Raw genomic sequence first — 22,536 nt, 5'->3', positions numbered from 1 at the left:
TCTGTCTCTGTCTGCCTGCCTGCCTGCCTGCCTGCCTGCCTGCCTGTCCGTCCGTCCGTCCGTCTCCCGTCCGTCCCTCCGTCCCTCTCCCTCTCCCTCTCCCTCTCTCTCTCTCTCTCTGTCTCTCTGTCTCTGTCTGTCTGTCTATATAAACAAATTACATTTTTAGTTCTGTAACCTGTAGGTGATTAGTAATTAAATATGCAAAAAGCAACAAAAAAAACACAATGAAAACATGTCATTTTAATTAACATTTTCATTAAGAATATATAAAACTATAAAGCAATTTTTAAATAGGCACCAAATACAAATTTGTTTGCATATGTATGCATCACGTTATTTCTGGTCAACATGAGGTTGAGAGTAAATAATGACAGAATTTTTTGGTATGGAAAAAGCTGTTTGAAGACTCTTCAAAAATGAGTTTAGGTATGACACTTTCATATTCAGGTCAGTGAAGTCAGACCTGCACCTCGGTCACAGCATGGTGTCGTCGGTACAGACTCTCCACCAGGAGTTTATGTCACTGTGAATTATTATGAGTTCGCTTTTGTTTGCAGCTTTTAAAACGCATAACGCTCAGAGCCAGGCGAAGCGGTTAGAGGGATGTTTTTGCTGGGGTAGAGTCTCTCAGAGAGGAGTAACGCTTTATAGCAGGAGGTCAGACTCAATCTTACCATTCTGCCTGCTCTCAATGTGACATTACCCCAGATCCCCCAGGCACAGAGCAGCTAATGGCTTGTGATACACCACGAGCCATAGTCGCTGCCCACATCATGCACATTTCCAGAGATACAGAGAGATCGAGACGTGGCAGCGGTGGAGTGCTAAAGCAGCAGTTTAAAAACTAAAATGGAGAAGGCCGCCCCAGGACTGCTGTCTGTTATATGATGCGGAGGCTGTGAGAGCAGAAAGAACAGCAGTCTTCTCGCTCTTACCTCAGGCTCAGAGCAACGTCAGTGCTGGAAAGATCACAGGGAACCGTTTGATACCCAAATATTTTACAGTATTGTAATTAGTGGTCGACTGATACACGCTGGGCTACAAAAGTCTGAGGCCACTAGTGAAAGTGCTTCTGTTTTACCTTCTTTCTAATTTAGTACAAATTAAATTGTCAGCGTCACAAATTTAGTAGAATGTTGAATTTGTGACTCCTATTGCTTTAACAACAGCAACATTCAAGCTGACATGAACAAAACCTGATTTCCAAATTGAAAATTAGTTTTTGAAACACAGGGTTTCTTTTTAATAATAATAATAATAATAATAAATTTTATGATGATGATTATAATAATCATAATAACAACAGCATTAAGTGGTTTTATTGATGATGACCGTAAAAATATAATAATAATAATAAGAAGAAGAAGAAGATGATTATTATTATTTTATTATTATGGTGATTATTATTGTTATTATTATTATTGCTGTTATGGTCATCATCCTAAATAACAACAATTTCAGCCATTTTTGGATATCTAATTTGCTAATAATAATAATAATAATAATAATAACAAATTTGATTAGTTAAAAAAAATCTTAAATATAATAATAATAATTTATTATTGTTTCATTTTTGCAATAGTTCAATATCTAATTTACTAATAATAACAAATTTGTTTAGTAAAAAACCTGAAATAAAATAATAAAAATAACAACAACAATAATATATTTCAGCATTTTTAGTTTCATGTGCTAATTATAATAACAACATTGGTTGTTGTTGTTGCTATTGCTGATAATAAATACTAATACTACTACTAATAATAATTAGTGCTGTCAAAAGATTAATCGCATCCAAAATAAAAGTTTTTGTTTACATAATATATATGTGTGTACTGTGTATATTTATATATACATAATAAATATACACAGTACACACATATATTATGTAAACAAAAACTTCTATTTTGGATGCGATTAATCGTTTGACAGCACTAATAATAAATTATTTTTAGCATGTTTGTGTCTCATTTGCTAATAATAATGATGGGAATGTTTTTTGTTGTTGTTTATGGTGATGACGATGGTGATGATGATTATTATATAAGGGGAGAGGGGAAAGCTAGCGCTTCTGTTAATTTGGAGGCATAGTTTTTAGCTGAAATATTTTAAATATATTGATGTCATTTGATATGGCTGATAAATGACCAAATATCATCTTACATATCAACAGTATCATATCTAAATCTAATCAGTATTTTAATATAATTTTAAATATTAAATACATTATTTGCATGAAAGGATTTTGTCCTGTTTGTTTTGTTGACACTGGGCTTTAGTTTTAAGCTGAAAGCTTCACCGCAGCCCAACACCGGTGGGGTCTGCTTTTTCGTCCCCCTCCGACACCTCTCAAACCCGTCTCAGTATCCCAACTCCTCAACCAAAATGTCAGCCTCAATGTTAATTGTCTCCAAAATGGCAGGCGCAATCAGCCTCGCGTGTGCATGAAAACACAAGCGCGCTGATTGATGCGGCTGCCTCTCCCTGCTCTAATGGCTTTGATCTTTTCCTCAGCTGAAAGGTCGCAGGGATTGAGGTGCCAGATGCTGTTCTGCTCTCCCCCGTTCACCGGTTTAGCCCGCGCCGCAGCGAGAGAGCGCTTCACGTCGTGCTTTATGCGCAGGGCTTGATGGATTCATTCATTTGAGGAAGTGACACTGCAAAACGAGTCTGAAGTTCAATTTTATTCCCGCCATCCATCGCGGTGAAAAATGAATGAGGGCATTTGCAAACGTGAAACTTTCAGATCTTTTTTTATTCTCCTTCATTATGCGCCGCGGCCCCCCTCCGAAAAAGTTACACCTCACACTTGGATAAAGGCAATATTTTCTCAGTTTGAGTTTCAATGACTTTGTAATTGTAATTATCCCATGTACTGAAATCTCATGAAGGCTGTTGCATAATTCAACAGATGGCGGAGACTTTGGCTTTCGGAGTCAGTAGTGAGATTTATCACTCCTCTCGCTGCTTCGAACTGACTTTCTTGATGTTTCCTGCCGTCTCTGCTCATAATAGTTATGGCTTCTTTCTGTCAGTAGCTGAGGCTTGGAGTTCGACCTGTATTATGTTCACGTTTCCCGTCGACTTACATAATAACTTTCAAGTGAAAAGACAGTCTTATTATCGAGTTATGTAATTGGTAGTTGTGTCAACTGCTCCTCAAAGAGCGCTTGATGATTCCGGTAATTACCCTGAGAATTACATCCGTTATTAACCTCAGAGATTATGTGCTTTTATCGTTCATCAGGGACCAAGTGTTTGGGTTTGATGTCTGCTGAAGTCACTGATTTCTAGACGGTTATACTCCTGATATTGTGTCGAGTATTTCGCTTTGAAATCGTTTCGCTTCTGTTTTTATTCGCTTTTGATCTTACTGTACTTTAGCAATATAGTACCAGTCGGTTTATGTGTTTGTGTTGCAAGTGCGTCATCTGTGCTAAGAATGTGCAAATTTACTGCACATGCAAACATTTCTGTAAAACCTTTCAATGTTTTTGAAAGAAGTCTCTTGTGGTCATCAAGGCTGCTTTTATTTGATTTAAAAATACAGTAAGTGCTGTAACATTGTGATGTTATTACGATTTACGTTTTGCTGCTCAAGAAACATTTCTTATTATTATAAATGTCGAAAACAGTTGTAGAAAGGTCAAAAGGTCACATCATTTATTTGAAATAGAAAACTTTTTTGAAGAAATTTTAATTAAATTAATGTGTCTTTGCTGAATAAAAATATTAATTTCTTTAAAAAAAAAAAACTCCACCCAAAAATTCTGAAAATCTAAATTCTGTCATCATTTACTCTCACACTCATGTTCACCAGAAAGAAAAATATGCCTACATATGCAAACAAATTTGTATTTGGTGCCTGATTAAAAATTGCTTTATAGTTTTATTTTTTCTTAATGAAAATATCTCAATTAAAATGATATATTTTCATAGTGTTTTTTTTTTTGCATATTTAATTACTAATCACCTATCACATTATGTTACAAAACTAAAAATGTACTTTGTTTATATAGATAGATAGATAGATAGATACTGTAGATAGAGATAGATAAATACTGTAGATAGACAGACAGACAGACACAGACATACAGACAAATACTACTAAACTGTATATAGATGGATGGATGGATGGATGGATAGATAACATTTTTATGTTTTTTTGTCATTTTTATAAATAATTGTTTATAGATTTTTTTATTATGTATTTAGATATTTGAATTCCAGTTGTAAATGTTTTATCTGTAATTTTTGGTAGCATAAATTTGTAGCAAACCAGCTTTTAAATAAAACTATTTCAACTCTATACGGTACACTCATAACTCTTATTCTGATATTTGCCCATCAGCAGTGATTGAGGCTTCTTTTATCTCCTTCTGGAGCCTCCAAGAGTTTTTACATGTGCTCATTTCGTTCTCTCCAGATCTCTCATGAATTTCTCAGTTTTTGCGGAGGGAATGTGAATAAAGCGAGGTGCTAAATAGTCTTTACGGCTCATTTTCCACTTTTTCCCCTCCTGAGAAGCCCAAATTTACTGGATAATGAGGAGTTTAAAGGGGCTCAGTTGAAGAACGGTGAAGAAAATGGCGGGTAGTCAAAAGAGGTTAATTGAAGGTCATTCTCGCCGCTCGAATCAATTGTGCTCCATTTGGAATCACAATTGTCTTCAAGCATCATCTGATTAGGCGAATCCATCACACGGCAGACGCTCGGCAGACACACGGGAGGCGTCGCGCTGTGACAGGGCTTTTATGGGCAGCCAGGGTCTTCATCTGAGAGCCTGTTTGTGTCGAGAGCGGCTTGTGAGATTTTACAGGCAGCTGTGTGTGTCCGTGGATCAGTGAGTCCTTGTGTCCTCTGTTTTTCTGTGGCTAACTCTTTGTGTGTGTGTTTGTGGACAGGGTCCATTGGATGTTGGGTAAGGATCATGTTTTTTTTTCCATGGCCAGCTGTTGTAGGTCTCAGCCCAGGCTCAGAATCTGCCCCGCTCTGCCACTTTCTCTCATCAGCATCTCTACCAGGCTCTGGCCTCTGGCTCCATTGGTAGGCCTCCCTTTATGCTGCATTGTGTGTAATATCTATCAACACACAATCCAAACACTCTTCCTAATTGCACTTATACATCGGATCGAAAAGAGTAGGTTCTGATGTTGTGGAAAAAGCAATGACAGTTTCAATTTTCATTGATCAATGGTAGGGATGGATCATCCATTAACCGACTAGTCAATTAGAGAATATGACTACATTAGCAGTTGTAAATAATAATAATGATGATAATAATAAGAATTTTTTTTCCTAATATTTAATTATCATTTTTTATTATTATTTTACAAATATTTTTAATATAGTCATATATGTTTTAATAAAAATAAGTTAATAACAATAATTATTCTTATATTTCTTTCAATATTATTATTTTATGTATGTTTTATTATTTAATTTGTTTTTTATTTTTTTATTAATTGTGTGTGTGTGTGTGTGTGTGTGTGTATGGTATATATGTATGTATATATATCTATATAGATAGATAGATATATGTATATGTATATATATTATTATTTTTTAATTATTTAAAATGTTTTTTTAATTTGTTTAGATCTATATTAATTACATTTTAAATGAAAATGATAATAATAATAATATAGATATTATATAGATTATAGATATTATGTGTAGATATAGATGTTATTCTACATAATTCATTGTATATTTTTTTAAATAGTTTGAATTTTATTTTTAAAATATCCTTTTCTAGTTTTTAATTATTTCAAAAATATTTTCATATTTTATATCTATTTAATAAAAATATGGTAATAATAATAACAATAATAATTATTGTGTTTTTCTAATTGTTATGTATTTCATTATTATGTGTTTATTTGTATTTAATAATAGTTTGTTATTATTGTATTTGTATTTTTTTAATGGTTTGATTATTAGCTTCAGTGCATTAATGCTGACATTCTGACAGTGTTCTATACTTCAGCAGCTCAGCAAAATCCTATCTGAAAAGTTACAATTCTTCCCAGTTAAATCAGTGTTGTTGTTGCCAGACACATTTAGATGAATGTCTTTGGCATCACGTCACGCTGTTTTTTGAGCATCCCACCATGAGTGTTGCATTTTAGGGAAATATGTTGTGGTGCACATCCCTAGTTTTCCCTCATTCCCTCATCTTTTGGCTTCATGAGCGTCACTTTCAGAAACCCTTGCGTTTTTTCCTTTAGGTTCTAATGACATCCCTTCAGTGGATTTGCAGTGTGTTTTTTTTTTTTTTTTTTTGCGTAGCATGAACTCTGGTGTGCCCTTAAACACAAACCCACATAAGCACACACTTCCTTTTTCAGCTCTTATAAACCCTCTGAGCAGAAATTCAGAGATGAAAAGAGGAAAAGGGAAGCAAGCATTAGATACATGGGCTGTTGGCGGTTCAAAGCAGCAGTTGGACGGCATGCTGGGATTGTCCCTCGTCTCCTCATCTCTCTGATTTATACAGTGCAATAAGTGATGCAGAGATGGGCTAACAGGCCAATAGACAGCAGGGCATTAGCATAATGTGTGCAGCGGAGAAACGCTGGAAGACTGTTGCGTCTTTAAACGCAGTATGCCACATTTAGATTAGCTCTGCCTGCAGATGTCTTCCCTCGTTGGGATTGGGGATCTCAGGCATTCAGGGTATGAAAATAAAAAAAAAACTATGCTCACAGAAGTCCAGCTAACTGTGTTTGTTTTTGTCCCTGTTTATGCCAAAATATGCACTGCAGCGCAAATCTGGTTTCCAATCCGTTCAGTTAATTTAGAAGATTAATCTAACTGTAATCTTACAGTTGAAGATTGGATGCACACATTTTGTTCATGTTTTGAGATACATTTATCTCTGAAAGAATTTAACTTAATCCAGGAGGAATATTTTGCAGAAATCAATAGCCTATAGTTTTTACTTTTAATTAACAAGCTACTGGAACAAATATGACAAATATTTTGTTTGACAAAATATATAATGACAAAGGCTGCAATATAACAAAGAGTGAAAAATTTAAGGGGGTCTGAATACTTTCCGTACCCACTGTATAATGTTTTGCAATAAGTAAAATCATATTGTTTGGATATAAAAGATGTTTAGTACTTTTGAAACTTACCTTCAAAAAGAGTTCAATGCATAAATTGGAAAATGTACAGTAAGGTCTAATAGATCCGGTATTGATCTCTTAAAACTGTTGCTCATCATAAAAAATGCATAAAATAAAATAGCGCATTGCCTTTAATAATAATGTATATTGTACAGCCCTAATATTGACATTAGCGTTCAAAAGTTCAGGTAGATTTGTTAATGTTTTTGAAAGAAGTCTCTTCAAAATACAGTAAAAACAGTATTAGTGTGAAATGTTAGTATAATTTAAAAAACTGTTTTCTATTCATATATTATTCTTTGTTATACTATTATGTTCATTTCTATTTTAATATATTTTAAAATGTAATTTATTTCTGTGATCATAGCTGAATTTTCAGCATCATTACTCCAGTCTTCAGTGTCACATGATTCTTCAGAAATCATTTGAATATGCTGATTTGTGCTCAAGAAACATTCATTATTATTATCAATGTTAAAAACATTGAAAGCCATGTTATGTATATTTTTTCAGGATTTTTTAAATAATAAAAAGTTAAAAAGAGCAGCATTTATTTGAAATACAAATGTTTTGTAACATTATAAATATTTTAACTGTCACTTTTGATCATATTAATGCATCCTTGTTATATAAAAGTATTAATTTCTTTAAAAAAAAAAAAATGTAAGTTCATGCACTGCACACATTCACTCCATTTAAATTCTCTTAATTTAGCTTGGCTTTATTTAGCAATTCATGATTAAAGATTCGTGTTTGTGCATTCCCTTCCAAATACTAAATGAAATTCACAGCTCGGGGTAAATTCATCTCTAAAAGTAGCTGAAAATTGACCCTGAAGCTTTACCATATAAAGCACTAGAATGACTAACCGTGCCTGGAGCAACACAACAAGGTTTACCATCAGGAAAAGTAGCTCTGTTGCTCGAGTTTATAGATGAATCGTTTTTTTTCTGTCATGTCTTTGAAGACGTTGACGGCCTGTCACGTGTCTTGTCCTGTAGAGATGTCTGTGAAGAGCTGAGGATAAAGAAGACAGTTGATGCCTGGATCAATACACTCAGCAAGGAGATTCAGGTGAGTTGAACTGAAAGATTTAGTCTCTTTTTCTGCCTTCAAATTCAATCTGGTGTTTCTGCACAATCTGTCACTGTTCTTTGTTCTCCGAAATACTGTTTTAAAAGAGAAAATATTTGAATAATCATTGGTGCTTTTTGCCTTTGATAATGCTTGGCATGGAGCAGAGGTCTGCGATTGCTTTTCCAAGTAATCACGTTTATGATTACTTACCTGGCAGACAATAAAACGGACAAAAACTAACCACATAGCACATCAAAAATTTCTGAATTTTTTTTGTTTATATTACAGTGCACAATCCATTGAGCACACATTCAAGTGTTTGTGACTGCAAGGTCCTCTGTCTCTTTCTCCTTCTCATTATCTTGGCAGGATGAGCTGGCGAGGGAGAGCTCTGAGAGGATTGTGGAGAGGAGCAATGCTGCAGTCTCTAAAGTGGTGCAGCAGGGCCAGGGGAGCAGGAGCGGACGTGTGGCTGGTCCGAGAGGGGGAGGAAGAGGAAGAGGGGGAGGTGAAACCTCTGCGGCAGACAAGAAAACCTCTCTGAGAGGCTCGGTTAGAGCACAAGCAGAAAACACACTGGCACACAACAAACAACCCGCTCTGTCTGTCAGAACCAGACCTGAAGGGAAGCGAGAGTCGGTGAGCTGGATTCTATCAGTGTTATCTAATGCAGTGCCAAATGTGTTCACAGTAACCAGACTCCTCTGATGATCTGTTGCAATACCTAATGAGCTGCCTACTTAGACATCATATTGCTGACTATTCCAGATAGGAGGCTGTGAAATAGGATTCCTCATTTTGGTCAAATTCGAAGAGGGCCGTTCACACAGAACGTGGGTAGACGCCACACAGTAGCATCCAGCTACGGCGCTGATAGAAAAGATGGCAGGGTCTTGAGATATATTTTTTTTAAAAGATGAATGTTTTAACTCAACAACGCATCTTTAAAAATATTGCTCATGAGGGTTTTAGGGTGTCTCTGGAAAGTTAGAAAGAAAAAAATTATACAAAATATATTTTTAGGAACAATATTAATTGGAAAAAATTAAATTGAAACTCTTTTTCTTTTGGTTTATACATATCTCTCTAATAATGGATAGAAAAAAGATACACTTATTAGAATATAGTACATTCTACTGTATATTTAATTTTAGATGTATTATTTACAATTAATCATTGTGATTAAGTAGAATTAGCGATTTTTTTCAATATTAAGTGAATAGCTTAATAATGTAAGTAATTTATGTGGATGATAGATAGATAGATAGATAGATAGATAGATAGTTTCTCTAATTTTTTTTAATTTTATTTATTTTACTGTATATAGTACATTCTACTGTATATTTAATTTTAGATGTATTATTTACAATTAATCATTGTGATTAAGTAGAATTATATTTTCTTGTGATTAAGTAGAATTATGGATTTTTTAAATATTTAGTGAATAGCTTAATAATGTAAGTAATTTATGTGGTAGATAGATAGATAGATAGATAGATAGATAGATTATTAACATTATAACCAGCCATTCTAACAGTCACTTCTATCAGCCAAACGAAAACTATCAGAAATAAACCAGATTGTCAAAATCACTTCTTAGATTTAAACATGTTTATTATTAAATCTAATTCTGAATTATTGAATGCCTTTCAGTTTTACAACAGTCAGCCCTCAGCCAGTATTTGCTGATACCATTAAAAAAATAATAAAATAAATACAATCGGAATAGAAATATAAGATTCTCTGAAATCAGCATGTTTTGGGGTTCTTGGCATTAAAAAGTTTGAAAAGCCAGGCTTACTGCCACGAGGGTTCATTGTGGTTTGGATGCTGCCTATGTAGGCAGTAGATTATAATTATATGACACTAGAGCTTTATAATTGGCTATTTGGCTGTGGTCCAAATCATCTGTCTGTTCTGTTGAAACTGATAATGAACTGTAGGATCTGCTAACCTGTTTGTTTGCAGTGTTTATTCCTGTATGTGTTGTTTACTTATCACCGTGACCTGACAAGCTCACAACACTCCCAGAATGGCCCATCTGGATGTAAACACTGTAGCTCAATATTTCTCTGTGTCTCAGTGGCATTTTCTCTAAATGAGCCGCTTTGAGCACCCATATGTTGCCCCGACACTAATTTGCTAAAAATAAAGAGCGAGAAGACAAGAGGCAGGCCTGTCTTATCTGTGTTTGGCACAAGCCTGGTCCTGTTAATGGCCGTCCACGTTGCCCGGTGTCTGTGTGGATGATTCTTAACCTAGCAACGCATCCAGTGGCTATCTGAAGGTTACTATGTGTGGAGTTCAGGCATTTAATTGCTGCTGTCGGTAAAGGTGCAGTCAATCCAGACAACAGAGCACACAGTTACAAAAGGTTGAGCGTTATTTTGCTGGAGATGCTCTGGGGTTGCCATGAGTTTTAGATGAAACTAAATGAAATCCAAATGGCAATGTCACACTATACATAAACAGTATAGTAATCATTTTATGTAATCATATATCATTTTCTACTTTTTAAACACATTCTGATCAGTCTTTCAGCGTGTAGTCGTTATATATCTATATATTTAGTATATTGTGTAATGTTTGCTGTAGATATGAGTGTTTTTTTTTATACATATACATATCAGTGTATAGAAGTATAATGTACCATGTTTACCATAGAAATTAGTGTATTATAGTATTAGTATATTATATTCACCATATATATATATAAGTGCATTATGATTATAGCATATAATAGTTTACCAAATAAATACTTTTATTCAGCAAGGACACAGCATGTTGATCAAAAATGGCAGTAAAGACATTTCTAATGTTACAAAATATTTCTATTTCAAATAAATGCTGTTCCTTTGAACTTTCTATTCAAATAAAATTAAATGAATAAATAAAATAAAATAATCCCGAATCTTGGTTTCAAAAAATATTAGTAAAACCTGCTGAAAATTCAGCTTTGCATTACAGGAATAATTACAATTTTAAAATATAATCAAATAGAAACAGTTATTTTAAATTGTAATAAAATGTTTTTACTGTAATTTTATTCAAATAAATGCAGCTTTGGTGAACGTAAGTGGCTTACCATAGTTCACTATGTTTACTGTAGATATGAGTGTACTGTATCATAGTATAAAGTGCCATGTTTACCATGCAAATAAGAGTTTCACAGTATGAAATGCAATGTCTGCTATTATAAAACTTGTTACACAGTTTGTTGATCTAGTGTATATTATTCTTTCAGGCTCAGCCGGTTGTGCTAAAATCTCAGGATGATCAGGAGTATCTGGCGAGGCTGTATGGAAAAGCCCTTTATGATGGTCATCGACGAACGCTTAAAAAAAGCCCTTACCTTCGATTCAACTCCCCCACGCTGAAATCCAAACCGCAACGACCAAAAGTAGTAGAGGCTGTCAAAGGTAAGGTGAAGGTCTTCAAGTAGAAATGGCCATTCTCCAGTGGTCTTTTACGTTTTGTTACATTATATGGCTTTATTTTTTAATAGGGACATTTGGTTGGCTGTACTGCCTAGTAACTTCCAAAATAGTCTTGAAAAAGAATCGTGATCACCCCTAATTTTGCCTTTTCTGTCCAAGTTCTTATATGTTACTTGTCCCTCCCTTTTCATTCTCTCATATAGGGGTGAAGATTAAGTCATCTAAAACCCAAACTAGCCAGTTTGGGGATGTTGTTCCTGCGCTGCAGTCTTCAGTCTCTGAGCCCCATTTCCTGTTCAGCCCCAGTGATCCTGCCCAACAGCAGCAGCCTGGTTCTCCAGTGCGAGGTTACCTCATTCCCATGGCCATACCTTTAGGTAAGCCACCATTAGCATGCGTAGAAATCATTCACTGCTAGGCCTGTGTGGTTTGGGGGGAATCTAATTAGATTTTTTCTGATAAAAATTATAATTGTGATTTAAAATGCAGGTTTGCTGTGTTTGTAAAACCACACAATTTGGCCAAAATTTTGTGATTATATGCCAATATGGCTATGCACTACTACTACTACTACTACTACCAATAATATCTATTATTATTGTTGTTGTTATTATTATTATTATGTAAAATATAAACATATTTAAGAAAAAATATAAAAATAAACAAATATATAAAAAAGTATTTAAGAAAAAAAAGCCAATAATATTTTATTTTACATTACAACTGTAAAATTTCAATACTAATATTTATGGTTGTCTTAGTTTCTTCATTTCAAATGTTAAATCTTTGAAAATGTATTTTGACAAAAAACCACAGGAAGCCCTTAAAGCCTCTTTTTTGGTTTGGGAACAAGTTTGGGAACATGGTGCATGTTGTGTTTGACGTTAAAGTGACCCAAACTCAGAGCAGATGCAGGGATTCACGCTGAAGCACGCAGCTCATATTATTTATTTCATTAAATCACAGCCTTTGTCATTTGATAAACGCACTAAGCTGTATTGCAATTTTGGTTTTATTTCAAATAATCGTGCAACTCTGCTGAACTCATTTTTGCGTGGTCCATTAAGACAACGTTTTTGATAATAATGGGAGTTTGTTGTGTTTGTAACCTTGTGAGTGAAATGATTTGAGACAGAATTTGCATCAGGATTTTTTTATGATGCCTAAACACTATATAGCTTCGATTTGAGATGCATTCCTGTCTTTTGATTGCAACAAATACACACAGAACCGATGACGCAGTGTTTGCTGTTCGGTGTACCTTAAACCTCTGAAACAAAGACGTCCGATGCGGCATGAATGGTTGCGACAGCCTCCGCATGCTGCAGTCATAAAGCGTCTCTCCTCCGGCTGACTCCGAGCACACGGCAGCATTAAAGAATGGACTTAATTGGACAGACATTTCAGCGGTGTGAGTTTAGCTCTTAATTACGGCTGCCTCTCCACTCGTTAAAAAGCCTTCCTATGCCGCTCTCGTTTAATCACTTCACTGTCAGGGACATTAATGCCTTTCTATTACGCTCTCATTTTCCCGCTTCCAATCACTGCGAGCTTCGTCTCAGGTCCGACCTTGTGAGGTTGGAGGTAATTCAGTTTATTAGCCCGACCAGCCATATGTATGAAAACACCGTCATGCTTTACGAGGGCACTTTTTAGGGCAGTAATTGCAAATAGCCAATTGAAAACATTTTGAAAGCGTTCATATTATGAGTTGATTAGTTTCTTTTATCCCGCCAACCCCCCCCTTCCTTTTGAGGATTACGACCTCCTGGCGCCGAAACGATCCATTAGTTTGGTAACAACTGAATTGCTGTTGTTATTTTCTGCAATGGACTAAAGAGGTAATTAAAGGTTTTTGCACAAAAAATGGCAATGGCGAAGCACCTTTGCTGCGCTAAAGCTGTTTACAGTATTCAAATGTTTCCAAAATTGTGGCTCAGGGTATTGAGAATGAAACGAACTGGCGGAAAATGGCCTAGTAATGTTTGAAATGGCAGGTGGGCGGTTGCCCGTATGCTGAACTGACCTCTGATCTGAGCTACGCTAGAGTGAACAAAGACTTGCTAATCACATCTGCAATGCAGTGGCCCTGATTGCCGTCGTAGACACTGAACTCCCTTCATGGTTATATTAAAGTTCCTTTCACTGCTAGATGCATTATTGGAATTTCTGTGCTTAGAATAAATAGAAGATATAGTTATCTTTATAGTTATCGTTCTTGGTGTGAATGGGCTTTAAAACTTACTTAGTCTAGTGTATGACGGCCTGCTAGCTAGACCAGTGTCAAACTAATTAGCATAAACCAGCCTGGAAATTCATACTGGTCAGAGCTCAACAATAAGGCTTTATTTCTTTGATTTTTTTTTTTTTATTAAACTAGTTTCAAAAAAAGGGTAGTATTTATAATTAAGCATAGTTTTCTTCCAAGTATTTCTTGCTTTCTTGTAGCATTACCTCAACATATTTACATAAGCTGAATTCAACAGAATTACACAAAAAACTTTATTAATAATAATAATAATAATAATAACAGTAATAATAATTTTCCAAACATCAGAGAAATCCACGCTTATGTTTGGAAGACATAAAACCACACATGCATGATCAAATCATTGAAATTTGACTGGCTGAAAACTCTCACACTGACCGTCTGGCCATCCTTATTATTGAGTGATGCTGGTTTAATCTGGTCTTCTCAGCAGGGATGTTAGTTTTTTTGGTCTAAATTTAAAGTGCAAAGTAACTTAAACACGTTATTCTACACTTCAGAGCATCACCATCTCATTCCCAAAATCACGGCTATCTCAGACCCGTCTAACTTTCATCTAACGAAAGTGAAGGATCTCGTGATAACTTCTTTAATACCCCACATCGACTAAAAGCACATCTTTTACTAGTCGAGGCGATTCCCAAGGCATCTTAATCGTCCACCAGTGTCATTCTCGTGGCTGTCCTATTTCCCGTCACACCGAATGTGTGAATGAAACCCAAGCGGAAAGTTCCAGACTCATTAAAAACTTCCCAGCCTCTTCTGTATTTGTATCTGTGAAGGAGAGAGTCCAGACCGGCCCAGCCTGGATTGGATTGACTCGCCAAGGCTCAGACTGGGTCTCTGGAGGGCTGTAGATTAGAGCTGGCCTAATTTCCCTCTCTTCCGTGACTCTCTGGGGACGGCAGTGGGAATTGCGGAGCACCCCATGGGAATGGTGAGAGAGCCTTTCATCTGCTGCAGATGTTCGGTGCGGCTCATCCACAGACGGCCCCGAGTCTCAGTTACACGCGAACGACAGCAGGCGAGCTCTCCGCAAATCTGCTTCGCAAGTTTTGCACTCAGAGAGTAGAAAGTGGCAGTCGAATCAACACAGCAGCGATCAAGGGAAGTCAGAGTTTATACAGTTTACAGCAGCATTCCCATTTTCAGTCAAACTCAGGAGCTTTTGTGATTCTTTTTTCTTTCTTTAAATAATAACAGGGTTGTTCTATCTATCTGTCCATCTGTTTACCGTTGTATATGTCCGTCCGTCCATCCATCCATCCATCCATCATCATTCTATCCTTCCATTCATCAGTCCATCCATCCATTGTTCTATCTATCTATCATTCTATCTTTCGTTATATCGATCTCTTTCCATCTGTGTTTCTGTGTCCATCCATCCACCATCCATCTGTCCATCCGTCCGTCTGTCTGTCTGTCTGTCTGTCTGTCTGTCTGTCTGTCTATCGTTCTGTAGGTCTGTATATCTAATCATCATCACTATATGTCCATCCATCCATCCATCCATTTTAATTTCCCATCCTTACATTCAAATTTGAATTGCAATTAATTCTCATTTCAGTTCTGAATTCTGCACGACTGTCTCTGAGGTGAATTCCTATACTTTATTGATTGTAGACGAAATTGCTCTGGTGGTATCCCCAGTGGTGAAGACGTGACTTCATTTGTTGCCCCCCATGGGAATGGTGAGAGAGCCTTTCATCTGCTGCAGATGTTCGGTGCGGCTCATCCACAGACGGCCCCCGAGTCACAGTTACACGCGAACGACAGCAGACGAGCTCTCCGCAAATCTGCTTCGCAAGTTCTGCACTCCGAGAGTAGAAAGTGGCAGTCGAATCAACACAGCAGCGATCAAGGGAAGTCAGAGTTTATACAGTTTACAGCAGCATTCCCATTTTCAGTCAAACTCAGGAGCTTTTGTGATTCTTTTTTCTTTCTTTAAATAATAACAGGGTTGTTCTATCTATCTGTCCATCTGTTTACCGTTGTATATGTCCGTCCGTCCATCCATCCATCCATCCATCATCATTCTATCCTTCCATTCATCAGTCCATCCATCCATTGTTCTATCTATCTATCATTCTATCTTTCGTTATATCGATCTCTTTCCATCTGTGTTTCTGTGTCCATCCATCCACCATCCATCTGTCCATCCGTCCGTCTGTCTGTCTGTCTGTCTGTCTGTCTGTCTGTCTATCTATCGTTCTATCGTTCTGTATGTCTGTCCATCCAATCATCATCACTATATGTCCATCCATCCATACTGTCTGTCTGTCTGTCTGTCTGTCTGTCTGTCTGTCTGTCTGTCTGTCTATCGTTCTGTATGTCTGTCCATCCAATCATCATCACTATATGTCCATCCATCCATCCATCCATTTTAATTTCCCATCCTTACATTCAAATTTGAATTGCAATTAATTCTCATTTCAGTTCTGAATTCTGCACGACTGTCTCTGAGGTGAATTCCTATACTTTATTGATTGTAGACGAAATTGCTCTGGTGGTATCCCCAGTGGTGAAGACGTGACTTCATTTGTTGCCTTAAATTGCATCTGGTTGCAGAAGCGGGGCGTGTGCGCACATATTTATGTGCATTTATTTCGTTTTAATCATCGCTCTCTCCCTCTTCTTTCCCAGGTCTCCTGCTGCAGTGTCCTCGGGTCCAGTAAAGTCAGTGATTTACATGTTCTTGGACGTATTCCCAAGCATTTTGGGGGCTGTGAATTCTGTCCCTTCATTCGGGTCTTTGTTTCCTTGCACGCCTTGCGGCTTCTCTGGTTTGCGAATAGCCCGTAATAGCATCTCTTACTGTCCATCATTGTGCTAATCAGTCCGATCTGGTTTCACATTTCAGAGCGCACACTCTTGAGGTTCTAGAATACAAACGCCTCCTTTCAAGCTTTCCTTCAGCAGAACCCACATGTTTGCTATCAGAAGTATTTGTGCATTCCAGATGAGTTAGTGCTTCTTGCTCCTGAGCCACTGTTTGGATGCCCTTCAGCCAAATTATGGAAATCGTAAAGCTTATGCTTCCCCTGCTTTGCATGGAAGGCTGGGAAAAACAGATTGCGGCGCTTGCAGCAGATTTATGCTAATGCCAGCCTCCTCGTTCGCCGTTAATGTGCCGAGGCCAGACTCGCGTCTCTATGTAATGGGGCATGTGCATCTATAACCTGCCTTCCTGCAAACGAGGATGACACAAACCCACGCTAGCGCACTCTGGCTGAACCGGTTTCTCTCGCGGTCCCTTTGCAGAACAGATGCCAATCATGTTGGCATCCCGCTCGGCCAGATGTGTGCAAATGTGTTTTGGGCTGACACGGCACTTTAAAGTACTGTGGATGTCCTGTGCAATCGCTCTGCGGTGTTTTGAGAGATGGAGTAATGAGTAGCTGTGTGTGCGTGTGGGCTCCATCTGCAGGAGTGCGTCTGTCTTTAATATCCCTCTTGCGTGAGTATTGGGGTCGCGTTGTGCCCTTGCCTGTAAACAGCATGTTGATGTTATCTGCACTGCATCAGGGCGATGGATGTGCAGACTTTAGGGGTTTGGCAGATGAACGTTCAGGCTGCCGGAGTGTATTCCTAGTGCACTCACGCATCCTGTGGAAAAGAGGGGGATGAAGATTTTGTTTAACGTCACCTCTAGTTGTTCTGGTAATGTTTCACTCTGCAGACATGTTCACGTATTCCCAGTGCTGAATAAAAAGGTGACTTTTTTTCCTTTTTTGAGTGTGTAGGTAAGTAAATAAGCCATCATTTAGTAGATCATTTTATCCAAAGCACAAAATGGTAGTGCACAAGAGCACTTCAGGCAATGCAAATCTGATGTCGGTACTTTCTGAAATGCATTTCATAAAGCAATGTAAATGCATGTTTTAAGAGAATCTATAACTCTTTGGTTACAATCCCAGATCAACCACTATTCCATGTGTCTCTGTAGGTAAGCCCAGAGTGAATGATCAGGCCCCAATATATAATAATACTTAATTTAATTAAAAAAAAAGAAAATGCAAAAGAAAAAAAATGCAGTTTAATTTTATTTAACTTAAAGCTGCAGTCCATAACTTTTTTTGGTTGAAATTATCCAAAATCAAGTTTTGGGCAAGTACATAACCAACCAGTGTTCAAAACTACCTCTTTACCTTAGCCAGATTCACAACGTTAAGCTTGTAATAATGTTTTCTAATTTGAGTGGTACTGGTAGGTTTTTGCGGGAAATACAAGCATGCCGCTGTTCGTCTTTGCGTCATTACGTCACGTCTGTAAACATAAAGAAGGAGTCCCGGCTTGTAGGCTATATCGCACCTGAGGATGCTGCAGGCGGATCATTAATAGCCTTTTTTCACGGCAGCTGGAATAAGAAATTTTTTTCCTCAGTTGGTCAGAACAAAAGTGGCAGACTTGTTACTTGTTCAGATGACAATATCCGGTGAAAATTCTTATTTGAGTCGTACCTCCAAGACGTAGATTCTGTGATTCCTAAGTACAGTATCCACACCTTTGCGGTGACTGACAGCCACACATACATATCAAAACATTAGAATCATAAGCGCTGAGGAGCCATGCCGATGCACAACCCACATAAAGAAGATAATTCGCAAATAACTGCTATTGCAGGTTTCAAACAGAGATGGCGACAAAGAGACAGAACTTACGGACTGCAGCTTTAAATAAATTAACAATAAACAAATATATTTTTAAATAAATAATACATTTTTAAAGGTTTAGACTATTTAGAATATTGTGTAGATTTAAGGCCCATTCTCAACAAGGATGATAACTATAACAATTACTATTAAGTATTAGTTATTATTCTAATTCTGTCAGAATACGGAACTCTACATCACAGCTATTATGATAAGAACATAGAATAAAAATATTGTTGGAATCACTTTCAAAGTGTTTTTTTTCCAGCAGATGAACAATAAAAAACTTTGACATTGGATTTAGAGCGGCAGATGACAAAAATGCAGTGCACACTTATAATAAACAGACCGGTATTGTGTGTTGGTGTGGACACTAATATAATTATCATTATTGTCCTCTTTATAGTTATTGTTTGTGGTGTGAACAGGCTGTTCAAATGGGAGTTCTCTACTATAGTTCAGTCTTTTCGAAACACAAAACTGTAATGTACAAGAGCGCTTCAAGCAATGCAAATTCAATTTCACATGTCATTACTTTCTGAAACACAGTTCATAATACAACACAAATGTGGGTTGCTATAGAACCTATAACCTTTCGGTTACAATCCAGATTATTAACCACTTCTCCATGTGTCTCTCTAGGTAAGCCCAGAGTGGACAGCCAGGCCCCGGTGCCTTCACGGGTCATCATTAGCGACAAACCAGCAACCGTAACAACCTCCTTCCCTCCCATCACTGTTCCTGAACCCAAACCTGCTCCTGCTATTTGGAAACCCAACACCATCTTACTGGAGGTCCAGTCAAAACCGAAGAAACGGACCCCACAGCTCCAAATACAGGCAAGAGCTTTTACATTTTTAAATAAAAGATTATTTTGTAAGTGTTTGGACAGAAGTAATGGCACTGTGTGATAACCAGTTAGTATGATCGTTTGTTCCTTTTTAATGTGATTTTGTTTCCCAACAAGCCACGATGGTCAGTTTTTGCTTGGTATTACACTACTAAAAGTTTGGACTCAGTAAACAAGTAATACTTTTATTTAACAAAATTATGAACACGACATAAGTTTACAAAAGATTTTCCTTTCAAATAAATGCTGTTCTTTTGAACTTTCTATTCATCAAAGTATCTTGTATCATGGAAAACGTATCACAGTTTCCACAAAAATATTAAGCAGCATGACTTTTTCAACATTGATAATAATAAGAAATGTTTCTTGAGCAGAAAAAGAGCATATTAGAATGATTTCTGAAGGATCATGTGACACTGAAGACTGGAGTACTGATGATGAAAATTCAGCTTTTCTATCAAAGGAACAAATGACATTTTCAAATATTTTAAAATAGAAAACAGGTTTTTTAACTAGCAGTAATTGAATAGTTTTCCATCAAATAAACATAACCTTGGTGAACATAAGAGACTTCTTTAAAAAAAAAAAAAAAAAATCTCACCAACCACAGACTGTAGAATGGCAGCGTATGTTTGTTGCATCATGCTGAATAGCTTCGCCCACATTGAAATGTCATTAGTCCAAAAATCCCAAATTTGTTTTCTTCGAATATAGTTTGATTTTGTCAGTCAGATTTTGTCACTTCACACCGTATTTCGCTTTCTTCTGGAACATAAAATAAGACTTTGCAAACTTGCATCACACATTGAAAAATATCACTTTCCTACTACAATCTGAATGGCTTTTGTTCCATATGCTGTTTTTATTCAAATGGATTTGTGTTTTGTTTGCAGGTCCAGCCTGGTGTGAACATTGAGAGTGGTCTGTGCAGCCGGCCAACTTCCTCTACGCCGTTGATTCCAGCCGAAACCATCCTTCCTCCACCTTCAACCCATGTAAGACCCAAATCACAAAGAACACTAAGTAGACCCTTATTATTTGAAAATGAAAAGGTTTCATTGGCCTTAGTAGCACTTCTCCATATTTCAGTCTCAGTTTTGTACCAAAGCAGTTTCTAATATGTCTGCAGGCTTTCAGATTTATCATACACCCAAAACATAAGTCATCTAACATGTACATTTGCTTGTGTGTGTGTGTGTGTGTGTGTGTTCATACACCAGCTGGTCTTGGCTCCGTTCTGAGAATGGATGGATATTATGCCATTAGATTTTGGCTGTGCTCCAGCGTGCTGTACTGCTATAAGGGTCGGTTTTGTTCCAGGTTTGCGTTTCTCATCGCACTGCCATTGATTTTTGCCAAGCCGTGCATGCTTGTGCGCTCGTGCTCTCAGAACCTGCCTGAGCGGATGAAGATGGATGAGGTGTGTGCGTTTGCGTGTGTGTATGGAACTGAATGTATAATGTTTCAGGGGGGACTTTGCCCCCAGCGTTTTCTGCACTTACTCCTCCAATCCCGACCTCAGCCATTCACATCTGGTTGCTAAGCAACAGATGCAGCTCCGTTGCTTTTCTGTGGGTTCGTTAGCAGATTCTGAGCAAGCGTCTGGGAGGACAAAGCCGCTCTGTGGTCTGCCTACCGCTGTTAGCTTTAGAGTAATCATTACAGCTCTCTGGAAATAAGCGTAGATACGCATCTTCATGCTAGAATCTGTGGAGTTAATTTGTGGATGCGTTTCCTCTTTTGATTGTGCTTTGAGGTTGAGTTCGCAATTAATCACATTCTCAGAAAATGTAAGGAACACTTTAAAGCTTTTGACTGTTTAGAATATTATGAAGATGCGTCCTGTATAATAGTGTACTCTGCTATAGTTCAATATTAATTATCAAAAATATATTCAGTTTAAAATATATTTTTATTTAAAGTACATTTTTATATAAGTAAATAAATAGATATTTTTTATAAACTAATTTTTTTTTTTAAATAGACAATTTTAAACATTACAAACACACAATCGTACATCAGTTTTAATTTTAGATTAATGGCAGCCATAAACAACCTCATGATGTTTTAAGAATCATCATCATCATCATCATCATTATTATTATTATTAATAGTAATAATAATAATAATAATAATAATAATAAAGATTAGCATTAAAACATTAAATACAGATAGCTTACAAACAGGTGCAAATGCATATGTCTTCCTCTCAGATTCTGTGCCTGATGCAGCTCGGCAGAGGTTTTCTGGTCTGCCAGCTCAGCATGCACTCTGTCTGTGCCCAGTTAATGCCCATGACTCATCTGACTGGCAGACCCCAGATTCTACACACACACACACACACACACACACACAAAGACACAGGCAAGGACAGACACACAAACCCAAAGATCCTACGACACGAGCCCCAGATTCTACACACACACACACACACACACACAAAGACACAGGCAAGGACAGACACACAAACCCAAAGATCCTACGACACGCTTTGAATCATACACTTCAGTCCCACCAGGCCTGAGGCCTGTCAAACACTGGGAATGAAATATGACTAAGTCTCACAGTGCTTGCACTTAAAACATATGATATCTCTGTCCTCTGAGACCTGACTTTTCCAGTGCATTGCGGTCACCACTGGCTCATACTGGTACAAAACCCAGTTTTGTTCTTTGAGAAAATATTGTTATAGATTGATTTTTGTAGACCTTACAGACGTAAAGGAATAATTCACAAAAAAATGAGAAATCTGTCTGCATTTACTCATGTCCTTCCAAACCTATAGGACTTTCTTTCATCTGTGGGACACAAAATGCGAATAAGGACAGGGACTGTCAAGGACCCAAAAGGCACCATGAAATTATCATAAAAGTGGATTCATGAACAGTACAGTATTCCAAGCTCTGTGAAGTCATATGATAAGATCAGTCCATATCTATTCGATTCACAAATGAATCAGACCAGTTTTGTGAACTGATTCCTTTTGTCTTGAATCCGTCCTTTTATGTTCCACAGTAGAATGAAAGTCATCCAGGTTTGGAACAACATGAGGGTGAGTAAATGACGACAGAAAGACTATACAAAGGAATTATTCATATCATTTGCAATTCAGTTG

The 22,536-nt window shown here is 37.1% G+C and overlaps 1 protein-coding gene across 1 annotated transcript in view; it reads left to right on the top strand.

The window, feature by feature from the left end:
• The window catches only part of LOC107729243 (protein TALPID3), a 125,970-nt gene that overhangs the window by 55,801 nt on the left and 47,633 nt on the right, over nt 1-22,536 (top strand). Inside the window, exons 13-18 of the mRNA XM_016539675.1 lie at nt 8,138-8,210; nt 8,583-8,852; nt 11,458-11,632; nt 11,854-12,027; nt 19,214-19,410; nt 20,315-20,416. Coding sequence (XP_016395161.1) covers nt 8,138-8,210; nt 8,583-8,852; nt 11,458-11,632; nt 11,854-12,027; nt 19,214-19,410; nt 20,315-20,416 — 991 coding nt within the window. The remainder of the gene's footprint in view (nt 1-8,137; nt 8,211-8,582; nt 8,853-11,457; nt 11,633-11,853; nt 12,028-19,213; nt 19,411-20,314; nt 20,417-22,536) is intronic.

The sequence above is a fragment of the Sinocyclocheilus rhinocerous genome, unplaced genomic scaffold, assembly GCF_001515625.1.
Source record: "Sinocyclocheilus rhinocerous isolate Xijiao unplaced genomic scaffold, SAMN03320098_v1.1 scaffold1268, whole genome shotgun sequence".
In the NCBI taxonomy this organism is placed as follows: Eukaryota; Metazoa; Chordata; class Actinopteri; order Cypriniformes; family Cyprinidae; genus Sinocyclocheilus; species Sinocyclocheilus rhinocerous.
This window is presented reverse-complemented; position numbering and strand designations above follow the sequence as displayed.